This window comes from Setaria italica, chromosome III (assembly GCF_000263155.2).
Source record: "Setaria italica strain Yugu1 chromosome III, Setaria_italica_v2.0, whole genome shotgun sequence".
NCBI classification, from domain to species: domain Eukaryota; kingdom Viridiplantae; phylum Streptophyta; class Magnoliopsida; order Poales; family Poaceae; genus Setaria; species Setaria italica.
The window spans coordinates 19,398,004-19,412,620 of record NC_028452.1 but is presented as its reverse complement, the minus strand read 5'-3'; the positions used below and the strand labels follow the sequence as shown (position 1 = coordinate 19,412,620).

The following is a 14,617-nucleotide window of genomic DNA, read 5'->3' as shown; positions in this document are numbered from 1 at the left end:
AAGCCGAGCATTTTTTCACATACTCCCCTCCAATACATACACACGTATACATATGGTCCTCCAGATTGGAGATTCCATCTCCAGCCTTGATCCTTTTCCCATCCCCATCGCTGCCGGAGGCAGCCAGGCGCACGTCGGCTGACCATCGGAGCTGGCAATCCCACCGCCGCCGAGCCGCGCTGCAATCGCGCTTGCCGCCGTGGCGCTCGTGCTGGTTGTGGCTGCGACACGAGTGGCCGGCCAGACGGTAGTGGCGGTGGATCCGGGCGGCTGGGCAGGATGGCGCCCACCGCTCGCGGCATCGTGGCATGCGCGGTGGCGTGGCGGGCACGGCGCACGGCTGCGCGGCGAGGAGGGAGCTGTGGGGCGACGGTTACAGCAGCAACAAGACGCGATGAGCATGGGGTGGGTGTTGTGCTCCCAAATCACCCATTGCAGCAGCAACAACAAATGGCACAGCTCTATTCTTGTCTAGCTCTGTTCTTATAGCAGCAGTAGCAGCAGATAGCTTGCAAGGGAAATCTCTGGGGATAGCCGAGTAGAGGAAGCACAAAGCAAGAGATGTTGATAGAAAGCACCAAGCAAGATTGACATGTTCATGCGGGGAGGAAATAGGAAGCATACAAGAACAAAGAGGGAACAAAGAGGGAACAGGAAGCACCAAGCAAGATTGACATGTTGATAGAATTGCTAGGATAATTGTTGTGTCGGTGAAATGTTTGTTAGGTTTGTGTAGTGTAAATGATCGACCAGTATTATTTGAGATTTCATAAATGGTAATGGATATGAATTCACAGAAATTGACATGCATAGCATTTTCATATTCCAAATCCAAGTACTAACAGTGGTAGCATCCAACATTGTTTTGGTGATAACCTATTACATATCACTTCAAAAGAGCAAAAGAGTTCAAATTAATTCAACACAGATGGTTTTTCCTTCTTTGTAGCTTCTCCATTCTTCTTTGCAGGTACAACCTTCCTCTTCCTTATAACAACTTTGCCTTGTTTTGTTGCAGTTGTCAAAAGCGCAGGCCTCTCAACTGGTATGTTAGAGCTGATGAAGGTAGAGTCTGGAAGTGGGCGTGGAGGCTGAAAGGAAGATGTCGATTGTGATCCCTGGTGACATTGAGTTGTCATTGTAGAACTAAACAACACAATTGACATTACCATCCAATTTTAAGCAAGACATGGCCAGTAGCTTACCTGTTCCATCATTTGGAGAAGCATGGTGGAGCTACGTTGTGACATCATATGGGAATATACTAGTGATGAGAAATGTTATGACATCATGATAGAACTTGAAATAGGAGCATAAAGTACAGTGAAGGAGGTAATACCTATTCCGGGACTGGAGGTACCATTTGTGGTTCTTGATTTTCAGGTTCTGCATCCTCATGTTCTTGATGTTCAACCTCATCAGGTATATAATCCTCAGGCCGAATGCCCATCTTCTTAATAGAGCATCCTTTAGCATTGTGGTTATCCTGTTTACAATAGCTGCATGTGATTATCACTCCATGTTTGGACAATTTAGGACCATTCGTTCCCTGGATTTCACATGGTGGCTTCCTCCTACACCTTGGTGACCTTCCTATTTTCTTCTCTTAAACGGTAGCTCTGACTATAGGGCCATCTATATGTAACCAGGTGCTCTTATCTCTGCATGGCATGATGTTACCTTCATATGCCTTGTTGAAAGCTTCTAGGGAGTATCATGCATGGACTATATTCTCTGGAGTAATCCTCTCATGCCTTAAGCAAGAGATGGCATGTTGACATGGAACACCTGTCAGATTCCACTTCCTGCATTCACATTCTTTGGTATTGATATTGACTACATACTAAAAATCTCTCTCAAGTATTTGGAAAAACCCCTGACCAGCAGGCAATGCATAACAAACATTAGCAAATTCAGCATTTTTGGCTACTTTCTTCCTTATCTTTGAACATATATTGCTTACAAACTGCTCAGCCAACTCTTTTTGCTTGTTGTAGTATCTTGTCATGAGCTGTTGCTTGATCCTTTCAAACATACTCAGGATTGGCATTTCCCTTCCTTCCAAAATATACTTGTTGAATACTTCACAATTATTATTCAGCAATATGTCAGACTTGGGAAATTCATAAAAGTATGCCCTTACCCATGTGTTTGTAGGCATTCTCTGCAGCCAATTATATGCATCTTCATTTAATGTCTTCATCTTGCCCATATGGTACTCTCACTTGGCTACTGTACAAGCCCTTGCACAAGTTCACAGCTGGTTCTTTAAGATCTCACTTTAAAGCCTACATCCTTGAAATTGGAGTAGAGATGTCTAACACAAAATCTATGTTCCGACTCAGGAAAAACCTCCTGAACTGCAGGAATCAAACCCTAAAAATGCACAAGAAGTACAAGAATTAAACATTGCTATGTGTGAACTTAGCTTAAATAGGAGAATAAATATAATGAAAATATGTACCTTCTGCTTGTCAGTCATGATAGTCCAGGGAAATGTGTAGCCAATGTCCAAATCTTGCTTCAGAGTCTCCAAAAGCCACTTCCATGAAGCCTTTGATTCAACCTCAACAACAGCTAAAGCAATTGGGTATATGAAATCATTAGGACCAATGGCCACTGCAGTAAGAATCAGTCCTCCAAATTTGGTCTTAATGTGGCAGCCATCAAGACATATCAATGGCCTGCAGCCAGAAAGGAATCCTCTTTTGCAAGGATCCAGTGACATGTAACAGGTAGAAAAATGACCATTTGATAGGTTCAGAAAGAATGAGGTGCCTCGATTACTTTTCCTGAGCTCTTGTGCATAATCCCAAAGCTAGTTATATTGCTCACTGTCATCTCTAAAAATCGTCTTCATAGCTATTCTTCTAGCTCTGGCCAACTTGCTTCTTGAAGGAGTCAAATTCCAATCTTTCTGTACCGTTCTTGCAAAGTTTGAGATACTCATCTTATCATTGGCTCTAAATGAATCCAAGTACTTGTCAGCTAGCCAATTTGTAGTACACCTCTTGAGAACCCACTCATTTTGACAATTGTGTCCTCCAACATATATCTTGATTGTAATTGCCTTGACTCTACTGTCATATGATGCATAGAGTGCCCAAGGACAACCATCTGCACAGTGAGCCCTGATCCTCTTCCTCTCATTCCTTGGTATTTTTTATCTCAACTCTCTTCATACTATACTCTATAATAGCATATCTCAGTTTCTCCATTGTCTCAAAAACCATTCCTACCTTGAAAATAGGGTTAATTAAGTCTTCTTGCCTGAAAGAACTTTAACTTTATGTTGACTTGTGCATCTCTGTCTTCATTAGGTAATAGCAATTCCTCCTCCTCATCATCAGTAGATAACTCTTCTGTCATAGCAGCTCCATTCACCTTCAGCCTACTTCCCTTAGCCTTCTTCACCTTTCCAGTACTCTTGGCACTACCTATTCCTTCATCCATCACATCCTTATCCACGTGATCCACAAATAGATCATCATCATCATCATCAAGTTCATTTTCACTATCCCAGAAATCTGAATCTTCATTGTCACTGCCAGATTCTCCAACTGAATTACTTCTCTACTCCTTCACTGGACTTAGATTCTTATAAAAGTTCTGGTAGCTTCTCTCCATCTTTCTTCTCCCTATACTGCACCTTGACAGCGCTCACCACCTTTGGAAGCTGTGCAATTGGGTTTGATACGATAGCTTCCCAAGGAGCACTAATAACAGTATCATCATGATCAAAATAGACAACTAGGTTCTTAATCCTACCCACAACTGAACACATGGCATTGGTGTCTGCATCACCATGTGTGGCTCTCAAGCCATCAGCCAATTCTTTCCCTAGTAGCAGTCAATAATACTTCAAATTTGATGTCTTTGGGTATTGTAGCTCCATGAGCATGTCATCTAGCCACAATGTCGGCCAAGTATCAACTTCACAGTGATCATACCAACTAACTTTTCCAACTACATAACTCCTCAAATGCCCAAAACCAACAAAGAATCCACCATGGTGAACCTGTACTGTGAAGTCATCAGGCTTGTCACCTATGATCAAGAACAAACCAATGGAAACAACAAATTAGACTAAAATTAAACTTGCATTTGATACCAACAAAACCTCAACAAAACCCCAACAGAACCCTAAATCCCACTGAGATTACCCTAATTTGGATAATTCCAACCCCAAAACTCAAATTTTCTACCAGCCACATGCACTAATCCTACCAATACATCACCGATTCTATGAGTCTGAGTTAGATTCTCACCATACGATGGCGCATGGTTGACCTTCCTTCGCAATGTCGGAGCCATCATCGGCTGCCACCGCGGTGGATAGCTACGACACCACCGCTGTGCTTCGCCTTCGTCCCTTGTCGTACCACGGACTGGTACAATTCGCCGGCAACTGCCTCCGTCCCGATTTCCTTGGTGGCAACGAAATCGAAGACAGAGAGAGGTGGAGGAGAGGTGACACGAATGGTGGCAGTGCAAGGAGGATGGGGGCTGGGGAGGGGGGTTCTGTAAAAAACACTCCACTTGGGTCCAGCGTGGAATGCCACATCAGCTCGCGGGTCCGATCCAGGGCCCATTTGGACGCGTGTCGACACCTAGGTCTAGATTCTATAGCTATGTCTGCATTTTGCGAGTAGCGGGACCTCGATGACACTCGGTGGCAAGTTGATGTACCGCTAGTGAATTTTACTCTAGCGTGGAGATAGCTCATCGAGTTTTTTAATTGATAAACAATGCAAAAACAAAGCGGCTAGCGCTTCCTTCCGCACCTAGCTTGCACGTTTCCCAAGCTCAGCTCTCTCACAACACACCAGTTGGCTCAAGCGAAGCTGCCCTATTCTCATCTCTCTCTTCTGGCTCAGCATCAGTAGCTGGCTTATGTTGTTGGCGATGGCCTGACGCACCGGTGGCTGGCTGCGGGCTACGTCAAATCACACGAACCAATATTATATACTATGTGGGTTCAATTTGTACCATGGGTACATGGTCCTAATAGGTACTCGAGATCCGGATCCGGTACTGTCCCTCTTGACATTATGTCACATTGGTATACGTACTTTATGTCCCATTGTATGAAATATTCCCTCCGTCCTAGTATAAGTGTACTAATAAGATTTGAAGTGCACATTAGAGTAATAGCAAATGACATTACTACCCCTATTAAAAGGATACAGGCAGCCTAAACATGCAACAGTGTACAATTTGAATAAGAAAACATGAAAGACAAACATACTTCAGAATAGACCACATTTTTGGAATGTCCTAGACTAGCACACCATTACAGAGAGAAGGTGGAGGATGGCTAATACTCCATGTTGGGTGTTTCAGATTCTATTTTTTTTACAAATGGACCCACATGTATAGACGCACAACAGGCAGGAATGTTGGACAGATGAGCATCTATTGATATTGATCGTTTAATTTGGGATTTTGTTAATCTTACAATTGCACTTAAACTGGGACAGAGGGAGTACGTATCCTATTTTCAATTGGTACCTGTCCCAGCGATCAAAGCAGGACATGTACAGAATCCTTGCACAGTAAATATTAGGTACATAATCTTCTTTGATTTCAAATTCATTGAAACCACCAGCTCTCTCTCACCTCCATCCATCTCTCTCCTCTTAGATCTAGATATGAGGCAGCGTCGCTGGTAAAAAAAAAAGAGCAGTGCGGTGGGGCCGACCGATACCGTGCGGCACGACAGGCCCTGACGAGTGTGGTGTGGGGCTATGGCAGGCCCGACCATCAGCGGTGTGACGTGGCGGGTCTGAGCGGTAGCGGTGCCCTGAGGCAGCAGAATTTATAGTTAGGACATGGGCAATACTTACAGCATATGACTAGATAGGTACATCCGATGTACAAAATGGGATATTACTGCTGAAATTATTTCACCATGGTTAACACACATGTATAACACATGCACATGCAGTGATAAACTGGTACTCAGGGTGCACATATATTTACTTTCATTTATCATGATGTTTCATGATTTAATAATTTATAATTAGAGCATGTGCAGTACCCATAGTGTTCATGCAAAAATAGTAGGGTGCATCTGCTATACTTAACTTAATAATGAGGTAGATCAAGGAAAAAAATGAAAACTTATGTACAAGATTATTGAATTATCATGTGAAAAGGGCAACTTTTAAAATTTAAACCTCGTGTACAGTCCATATAGTGCATCACATGTGCGAGTGGGCAAAGAAGTAAAAAAAAGTACCACATAAAAAAACACCTTTACATCTCATTGGTACGTCCCTAGATACAAAAAAAAAGAAAAGAAAATACGCATGAAATAATCACTAAAGATAAGATCATTGTCAGTGTTTTATACCCGGCAACCTACCGAGGGGTATCCTGAGATAGTAGATTGGTTGGTGGGAGATCGCCGGACCTGGAACTTGAATGTAAAAGCGAGGATACAAGACACAGATTTATATAGGTTCGGGCTGCCAAAGTAACGTAATACCCTACGTCATATTTGGGGTGTTGTATATTGCGCCATGCGCTTAGGTGTTATTTGGTGTTGAAGATTTGGTTCTCTGTTGTGGTTTTGCCGATCTAGGTACCCCTGCCCTCCTTTATATATTCCAAGGGACGGGATTACTAGTCGGTTACGAGGTAGGAATCATAGTAGAATTACAGGGTGTGAGTCCTAGTAGGGTTATAGGGAAATCCTAGTAGGAGTCTGCTTTCTTCCTTCCTTGCGGGTACTGGGGATCTATCCCCAACAAGCCCCCGATCACTTCATAGTCGAATGCAGCAGTCTTCGAGTACTTTTTAGATCCTCGCCAAGTAGTTTTGGTGCTCTTCGAGTACTTTGTCTGGCTGAATCTTCAAAGTTTCTCAAAGCTGTCATGAGGTTATGGTGTGCTCAAGTCCTTGATCATCTTGATTTTGTAATCTTCATCTTTGGAATGTGATATGGAGGGCGGTGAAAGTCGCACTCCATATAGAGTAGCCCTCGAGCCTTAAGTTGAATCGAAGAATCAGGCTAAGGGTCATAATGGTCTTGAATCTTCTTCTTTTGTCTTGAAAAAATCAAATGCTGGGTGTAGCTTATCAGCTCCCGAGCCTTAGAATGATTAAATAATCAATCCGAGAGTCTTTTAGTATTCACGCCAGTCGTCTTTCGAGTAGTTTTGCGGCGTCCAGCCTCCGAGCTTATACGACAGGTGAGCCGTAGGAGCCATGTCGAGTAGTTGTTGACGCTTAGCCCCCGAGCTTGAGAGCTAGCGGAGCTACTAGAAGTATTCCGAGTAGTAATTGGCGCTTAGCCCCTGAGTTTAGGAACTAGCTGAGCCATTGGAGGTACGCTGAGCATCCTGAAGAGTTATCGCCGAAGCTTAACCCGAAAAAAAGATGCATAGCATATTGCAGAATCTTGAAACTACTGAAACTTATTTAGTGATGAATATAATGTAAATATTGTGTGTCATGCTCTTGTTTCGGCCACATTATTCCCGAGTAGTTAGCCTATTACGTTTAGGCTCTTAGTCCCTACTTAGCCATTGCCACTACGTGTGAAATCTTTATCTCATGTATGCGTACTGGCACTGCTTCTACGGAGATTTTTATCTCGCATCCTAGCATTTAGGTATGATAGAAGATCCGAGACTTTTACGGATTAAGGCATGTTTTGCTCGAGAAGATTAGTGACCGCTAAGAGGAGACAACCAAAATAAGTTCAGATTAGTGGTGTCCCATGTGAGATAGAGGGCCAGGATAAGTTCATCTCGGGCTGCCAGGTACACAGAGATATTAATCCAAATCACACATAGATGTCTGAAGTTTGAACCGTGGCAAACAATTTCCCCTTCCTTTCTTTTTAGACCTATTTCGCGTGGCTATGACTCCTATTAAAATAAGCTCTAATAGGAGTAAAATAGTTTTTTTAGAGGTGATGCCTTGTTTGTTAAAATCATTTGCAATGTGGTTAATTTTTAGGGCAGCAAATGCTTTAGGATGGTGAAGAAGCCACTGAAGCAACTTTGAGGATGCTCGGTAGAGATTTTTGAAGCAACTAAATATTATGGCTTTGGTTTTAGGAGTGCCATTTTGGGTTCCTCTAGTCTAGTACAAAAGTGGCTTTGGTTTTAGGAGTGTTTTATTGTTTTTTATGTGAGGTCCTTTTTATTTTCACCGTTTGATAATTCTTCAGAGCTTTAAGTAACCAAACAAACAAGCCGATAAATGACACGCCAGGTGATAGAAGTCGACAATAGTAGCACACGGCGCCTAATCGCCTAGCATTGATTGCAATTCGAAATTTGAGTTAGAGGCGTGTCTCAATGCGTCTTTAACGGTCTAGCTACTTAGCTAGATGCTGATTTTTTTCTTTTTGGAAAAGAAGGTGCTGACTTAAGTAGTCAGATTCTTACCAATGTTGGAGATGCCCTTAATTGTAACGTAAGCTAAAAATATTCCTAGTCAATCTAAATCCAGCACCGTATTATCACCGATGATGCGGTTCACCACCAAGTTTAGAAGAGGGAGCATATCTTTAATTTTCACTCACAAAATTATTTTCAGCGCGGGGGCAATTAGTTTTTTAGAGGGGCAAATTACTGGATGGAGTGGGAGTTTGGGCCGAATTGTAGGATATACTCACCTTGTCAGTTCACCACCAGCCTGCCTGTAGCCCACCCAATTCCTCAGGCAGCCTATCTCAGCAAAGCCCTCCCACCGAGGCTCCAGCGGTCCAGCCAGCCATCTCCTCGGCCCTGTTCTGCTTCGGCAGATGGGAATTGTGAAGCAGAGAATAGCCGCATGGTGGAGGAGGTTTACTACTTGCTTGCACCATGGAACCCTAGGAGGACTGGAGGAGAGGGGGCGGGTGTTGTGGCCGACGCCGTGCCCAGCGCGCGGGCGATGAGGAACAACAGCTGCGGTTGCGCCGCTCAGCCGCTGCCGGTGGCTGAGCAGGTGACTTTGGTAATCAACCTTGAACCCTCTTCGTCTTTTCATCCATTTAACTTTTGGTTGGGGATTTGGGATTCCGCAACAGGACTCCATAAATTAACGGAGGGAGTATCATGATCTCACCCGTTATGTTTGATTTCAACTATTTGTGTTGCAATTATGCCTGATTCCGGACTTAAATTGTACTGGTCATCATAGATACGGTGAATGTGAATCTGTTGTATAATACAATATCCTTGTACCTGCGGCTGAGCTGTGGCTGTGTGCACCCCGAGGTGTCCTTTTACTAAATACTCCACTAGTTGTATCAGACATTCAAACGTCAAGCGCGTAGGATGGCCAAGGCAATATGTTACTGGATTAGGTCGCGTTGGATGCTTTCTTTTTGTTTGGTGTAGATGAACCCCAGATCTAGCTGACTAGCTTAAGGGCGTAGTTGGTCAGGGCTTGCTGGATTTGTCTTTTATTTTGTAAAATAGTAGCCTCCCAAGTCTAAAGTCTCAACCGCCAGGTTGTATGTATAGTGGACATGTATTCTAAACAAGTAAGCAACCGAATAAGTGTAGCAAAATATATTGTTGATTGTTTGACTTCGTTACAAACAAAAAGGAGCTTGCAAGGAAGTTCCGTTAGCATCCATGGCCCTGTGTATATGAGGAGTTGAGGATGGAACATAGCCATGGTAGCTATACAAATGCGTTTCATTTCGACTCATTCAGCCAGAGTATATGGCAGCAAGGCACATTCCACACACAATGGACCATAAATTGCTCAAAGCTGCTGCCACAGGCGATGCAGACCTATTAGAACAAGTTCTAGGCTTGCAGCCCCCAGCAGCAGCAGAGCAGGGAGCAGAGTGCTGCCTAAAAGGTGTCACAGCAGAGGGCAGCTCGGCTCTCCACATTGCAGCCAGCTGCGGGTACCTGGAGCTCGTCAAGATGGTCTGCGCTCGGGACATCTCGCTTATTAAGGCAAGGAACAATCTGCTCGATACACCTCTGATTTGTGCTGCGAGGGCTGGGCATGTGGATGTGGCCAATTACCTCATGGACTGTGCTATGGATGAGCAAGAAGATTTGAGGGCGAGGAATTTGGATGGGGAGACCGCGATGCATGAGGCGGTCAGGAATGGCCATTTGCACGTCTTGCAGGGACTCATGTCAAGGGATAGTGGGCTGGCTGGAGTAGCAGATGAGAATGGTGTGTCTCCGCTTTACTTGGCGGTTGCGTCCAATCGGGCTGACATGGTCAAAGTCTTGATTGGCAAATCTTCTAATCCCGAGACATCGTTGTGCTACTCCGGGCCAGATGGACAAACTGCATTGCATGCTGCGGTCTACGTCAGCAGAGGTAACTTGAAATCTTACAAGTTGTATTGGAGCCATGAGCTTTGTCGTCCATTCGTCATCTGCTTTTCTTTCTTAAATCTGTATCTTCTCATGACTGTTGGATCTCTCTGAGAACTAACTGCTTATTTAACCAGTAATGAGTTTTGATTTTGTGAGAAAAGGCATCATGGACATAAAATAAAAGAGAAAAGAAAAGGACAAGGGAAAGTAAATCAACGCACTGAGTTCCCTTGTTGCTTTAGTAAGTTAATAAATTTTGCCTAATTGTGCAATTTACTACTTCCGTCAGAGGTGGGGATGATTGCATGACTGTGAGCGAAATTTTATTGCCCAATGGTGATTATTAGAGATTGTATAGCTGATTTAGCTTTCCATGTATACTTGATTGTATTCCATACGCTATATATATGAAGGTCACCGCCCTCATTAGGGTGTGTGGTGTTTCCCCATCTATCTCTCTACAGAGATACTGTGATAGCAGCCTAATAGCAATCCTAAGGTTTTATGGTGTTCATCCTTTTGTGTAGAAGAGTTTTATTACCTCCACTAGGGTATTACTTGTGTTGGACTGAAGTTATAATAGTCATATAATTACAGCTATGCTTAAATTTGATTCTCTGGTAATATAGCTTTATTCTTAGCATTTAATTGTTAGTATAAAACCTTAAAATTGTCTAGTTGAAACTTTCAAACTAATATGAGATCCAAGGATAAGCAATGTGATTTGGGAAGGCTACCAAGAATAATGACCTGTATCTGAGAGCAGAACTTGATAGAATTAATCATGTAGAAGTGATATTGAGTAGCTTTATTAATTTGTTCAAAGCTCTGGAAATGCTTAATGCTCATGTTCATTTATGTTCTAAATTTTCGTAGCTCTTATATTATACGGGTTGTTTTATCCATAACCAAGTATTTAAATATTAGCAGAAGCAACATGCTGCATGCTTAAAACCAAGTCCTATGCAATAGAACATACATAATGCCTTTTGCCTGACACCACATTGATCCCTCCACTGCCAGCAGTCCAAGTCATCCAAATTTTCTTGGTATTTGTATTAGGTCCTAAGATTAGAGCTTACGAAAGGTCCTAAACATTATGTTTCTAGCAACTAACAAAATGTATGTGGTGTGGTTAGGACCACTATAGATCTATACATTAAAGACGCCTTGTGTAGATTTGTGTTGCACAGACTACTTCATCAACTCTGTTCTCATTTTGATGAGCAATCTGAATTTTATTTTGTCAAATGGTAATGCTGTGTTCTTTCTGTTTTTCAGAAATATTTGAGTCTCTGCAAAGTTGGAAACCAGAACTTGCCAGAGTGGTCGATGGTCATGGAAGAACTGCCCTTCACTATGCTACAGTAGCAAAAAACCTTGGACCAGTGAAACTTTTATTGGCAAACAGCTCCCTTGCATATTTTCCAGATAATGAGGGTCTATATCCTGTGCACATTGCCGCTATAGAGGGAAATGCTAATGTTGTCTGCAAGTTCATGGAAATATGCCTGAACTATGATGAGTTGCTTGACAACAAACGCAGAAATATTCTACATTGCGCTATTGAACATGGCAGGGTTCAGGTGGTGTGGCACATCTGGAGAAGCCCAAAGTTTGTGAGGATGATGAACGCAAGGGATGATGAAGGAAATACATCCCTACATCTGGCTGTAAAGCATGGACGCACAATGATATTCTCGTTTCTTATGATGGATACCAGGGTGAATCTCGACATTATGAACAATGAGGGTTTAACACCTCTAGATGTTGCCTTCAGTAAGATACAGAGTGATTATACATTTTCATCGGTAAGTTCCTCCATGTCCATTCTGCTCTTCCAACTTTTCATATTTTTTTTTAACTCTTTTCGTTTCCGTTTTGCAGTTCATGAATACTTCCATCATCACATGCTTAACCCTCTGTGAAGCTTCAGGAAGCCCATGCCACCAGGCTAGAAATCTGACAGATAAGTGGTGCTCAGAAGGAAAGAAGGAATTAGGCAGTTACGCTAATGTGTCCCAGAGCATTTTATACATCTCTATATTTATCATAGTTGGTTCACTGGCTGCTGCTTCTACTCCACCTGGGGGCTACATTGCAGAAGGCAAGGATGCTGGCAAGCCAGTATTCGAAGGGAGAACTGGTTTCTGGATATTCGTTATTGCAAACACCATGTCGTTCTATCTCTCCACAGCGACGATATTTCTGTTCGTGTTTGCCAGACTAACAAGGCATCGCCGGTTTTACCTCATTTTGTCTGCTGTACTGGTTTTTGGAGCGGTTCTGTCCATGGTAATCGCATTTGCGATAGTAGTAGGGCTAACATTGGACCCTGCAAACGGCTGGGACGAGTCTATTCTTATTTGGCTGGTCTCAAATTTAGCATTTCCGATATGTCTGCGAGTCGCAATGCAATTGTGGATGAGCAAACACCGCTGGCAGGACATATCTAAAGTAGTAGCTCAAACTATCCTGCTAATTTATGTGGTCCGAGCTTTGATCATTTCCATGCAATCCCTGGTTAAAAGCGTACTGCCTGGGAGACAGGGACCCTGCAGCTGGCCTGGATGTGTGATCCAAGGTGATGCAGTTCTCTTGTACCCCACTTGAGGCTCATGAAATCTCCTCTGCAGGTGGTGAAATCGCCCAGTACAAGTGTACGGCATTATTGCTCTTCTCAGCTCTTCACAGCAAGATCTGTTCAGTAATAGCAGCTGTAATTGTACTCTCGAAGTTCTACACATTCGCAATGCTTAAGTTTGACATAGTTGTTTGTAACAGGTTTGATTTTCATCTTGTATTCTTGTATTAAAACTGTGCTGGTGGTGTAATGGACGCAAGGTTATGCTTTTCCATAGTAGCAAAGATTGGGGGTCAAGTTTTACCATTTGTCCTCAAAGATAAAAGTCGTGTATCATTCACCAAATGAATATCTTAAAATCTTTCTCGGACATGCATGCTCCAGGTTTGCTGCCAGGGCGAACCCAGGGCGGATATTGGAGGCTTGTCTTTCCAGTTCCAGAAGGTGATCCAGCTCTCATGCGAAAGCATTTGCTTCAGAGCGTAGTGTTACACGGCTGATACACCTTCATGGAGGAAAAGGAAGCAAAGTACAGGCAGCCACCAAGTCAAAACACTAAAAGTCAATGTTGATGGTGCGTTCAATGGTGGCTGGGGAATAATTTTCAGAGACTACCTTGGCCATTTTGTTAGTGCAAGACTGCAAGGGCAGGGAAAGTGCAGCATGTGGGAGATGCTTTTTCAGTGGAATTCTGTGCAGCCCAAGAAGCAATTAACTTGACCATGGAACTGGGAGTTGGATGTTTGGTGATTGGATCTGATGGACTGACGCTGGTATTAGCTCTCCAGAGAAAGGAGGTTGATGCCTCGCGGATGGTGGTTGTTAACTGGGTGCGGCTGGCCGACGCGCCGCTTCAACGAGCACGTGGCCCACCACCGCCTCCGGCCCACCAAAACAGCCCACGAGGAGGTCGTCTTCCTCCTCCAGTCACCCCCGCGCCGCCGTTCCCCTCCTCCAGTCACCCCGGCACCGTCCTCCTCCACCGTCTTCGGCGGTGGGAGAGCCACCGGATTCGCCACCGCCAACCGCCACCGCCCTAACCTAGCATCCGCCGGGATGCTCGCCATCACTCCCCCGCCGCTCACCGGCTATCCTCCGCCACCTGCGGCCGGCAGCACCCGCCGCCTAGCCGTCCCGCCCACAACCCGCCGCCGCCGCCGGTCCACCGCCGCCCAAGGCCCTCCTAGATCCCAAACCCGGCAACCCGGCACCCCGAAGACCCCCACCCTGAACCCTAACCCTACCGGCGGCAAGCCCCTTGCCCCGCGCCACCTTTCTCCTACGGCTCCGACAGCTCCCGCCACCACCACCCTCAGCCGCCCTAATCGTCGGGGAGCTCATCTCCACGGAGAGGAGGAAGTAGTGGGAGGAGGTGCTGCGGGAGGAGGAAGAAAGGGAGGGTGGAGGCGCTGACCTGTGGGTCCCGCATGGTGGGTCGCTGACAGGTGGGTCCCGCAGGTGTGTGATAGATGGTTATCTGTCGCATATGTTAACTTGTTGTACATGATCTAAAATTTCAAATGGCACTAGCTTTAGCTGCTGCACGAGTGAGCATTGTAGCCGCTTTGTGTAACGCTGCCGCGCATGAGCTAGCTAATTAAGATCGGTATGAGTTTATATACTATGTCATCGAGGTCTTGGGTCAATGATGTACCAGCATGTGTCGCTGAGATTGTAATGGTCGAAATGCCCATATAAGTTCAGTAATAGAACTCCCTGCGTTTCCATGAAAGAAAGAAAA

General features: G+C 44.4%; 1 protein-coding gene across 2 annotated transcripts; it reads left to right on the top strand.

Moving 5' to 3' along the window:
* The first annotated feature begins 8,717 nt into the window (after positions 1-8,717).
* On the top strand, positions 8,718-13,182 carry LOC101776727 (protein ACCELERATED CELL DEATH 6). 2 transcript variants are annotated; one of them, XM_012844895.2, is made up of 4 exons: positions 8,718-8,955; positions 9,553-10,293; positions 11,574-12,103; positions 12,180-13,182. In XM_012844895.2, exons 2-4 carry the CDS (start codon positions 9,672-9,674, stop codon positions 12,903-12,905), a joined length of 1,878 nt encoding a protein of 625 aa, XP_012700349.1. In that variant the 5' UTR covers positions 8,718-8,955; positions 9,553-9,671; the 3' UTR covers positions 12,906-13,182. The 2 variants fall into 2 exon arrangements, with proteins under 2 accessions (XP_012700349.1, XP_004961999.1); XM_004961942.3 differs by having other exon boundaries at positions 8,718-10,293.
* The last annotated feature ends 1,435 nt before the right edge of the window (positions 13,183-14,617 follow it).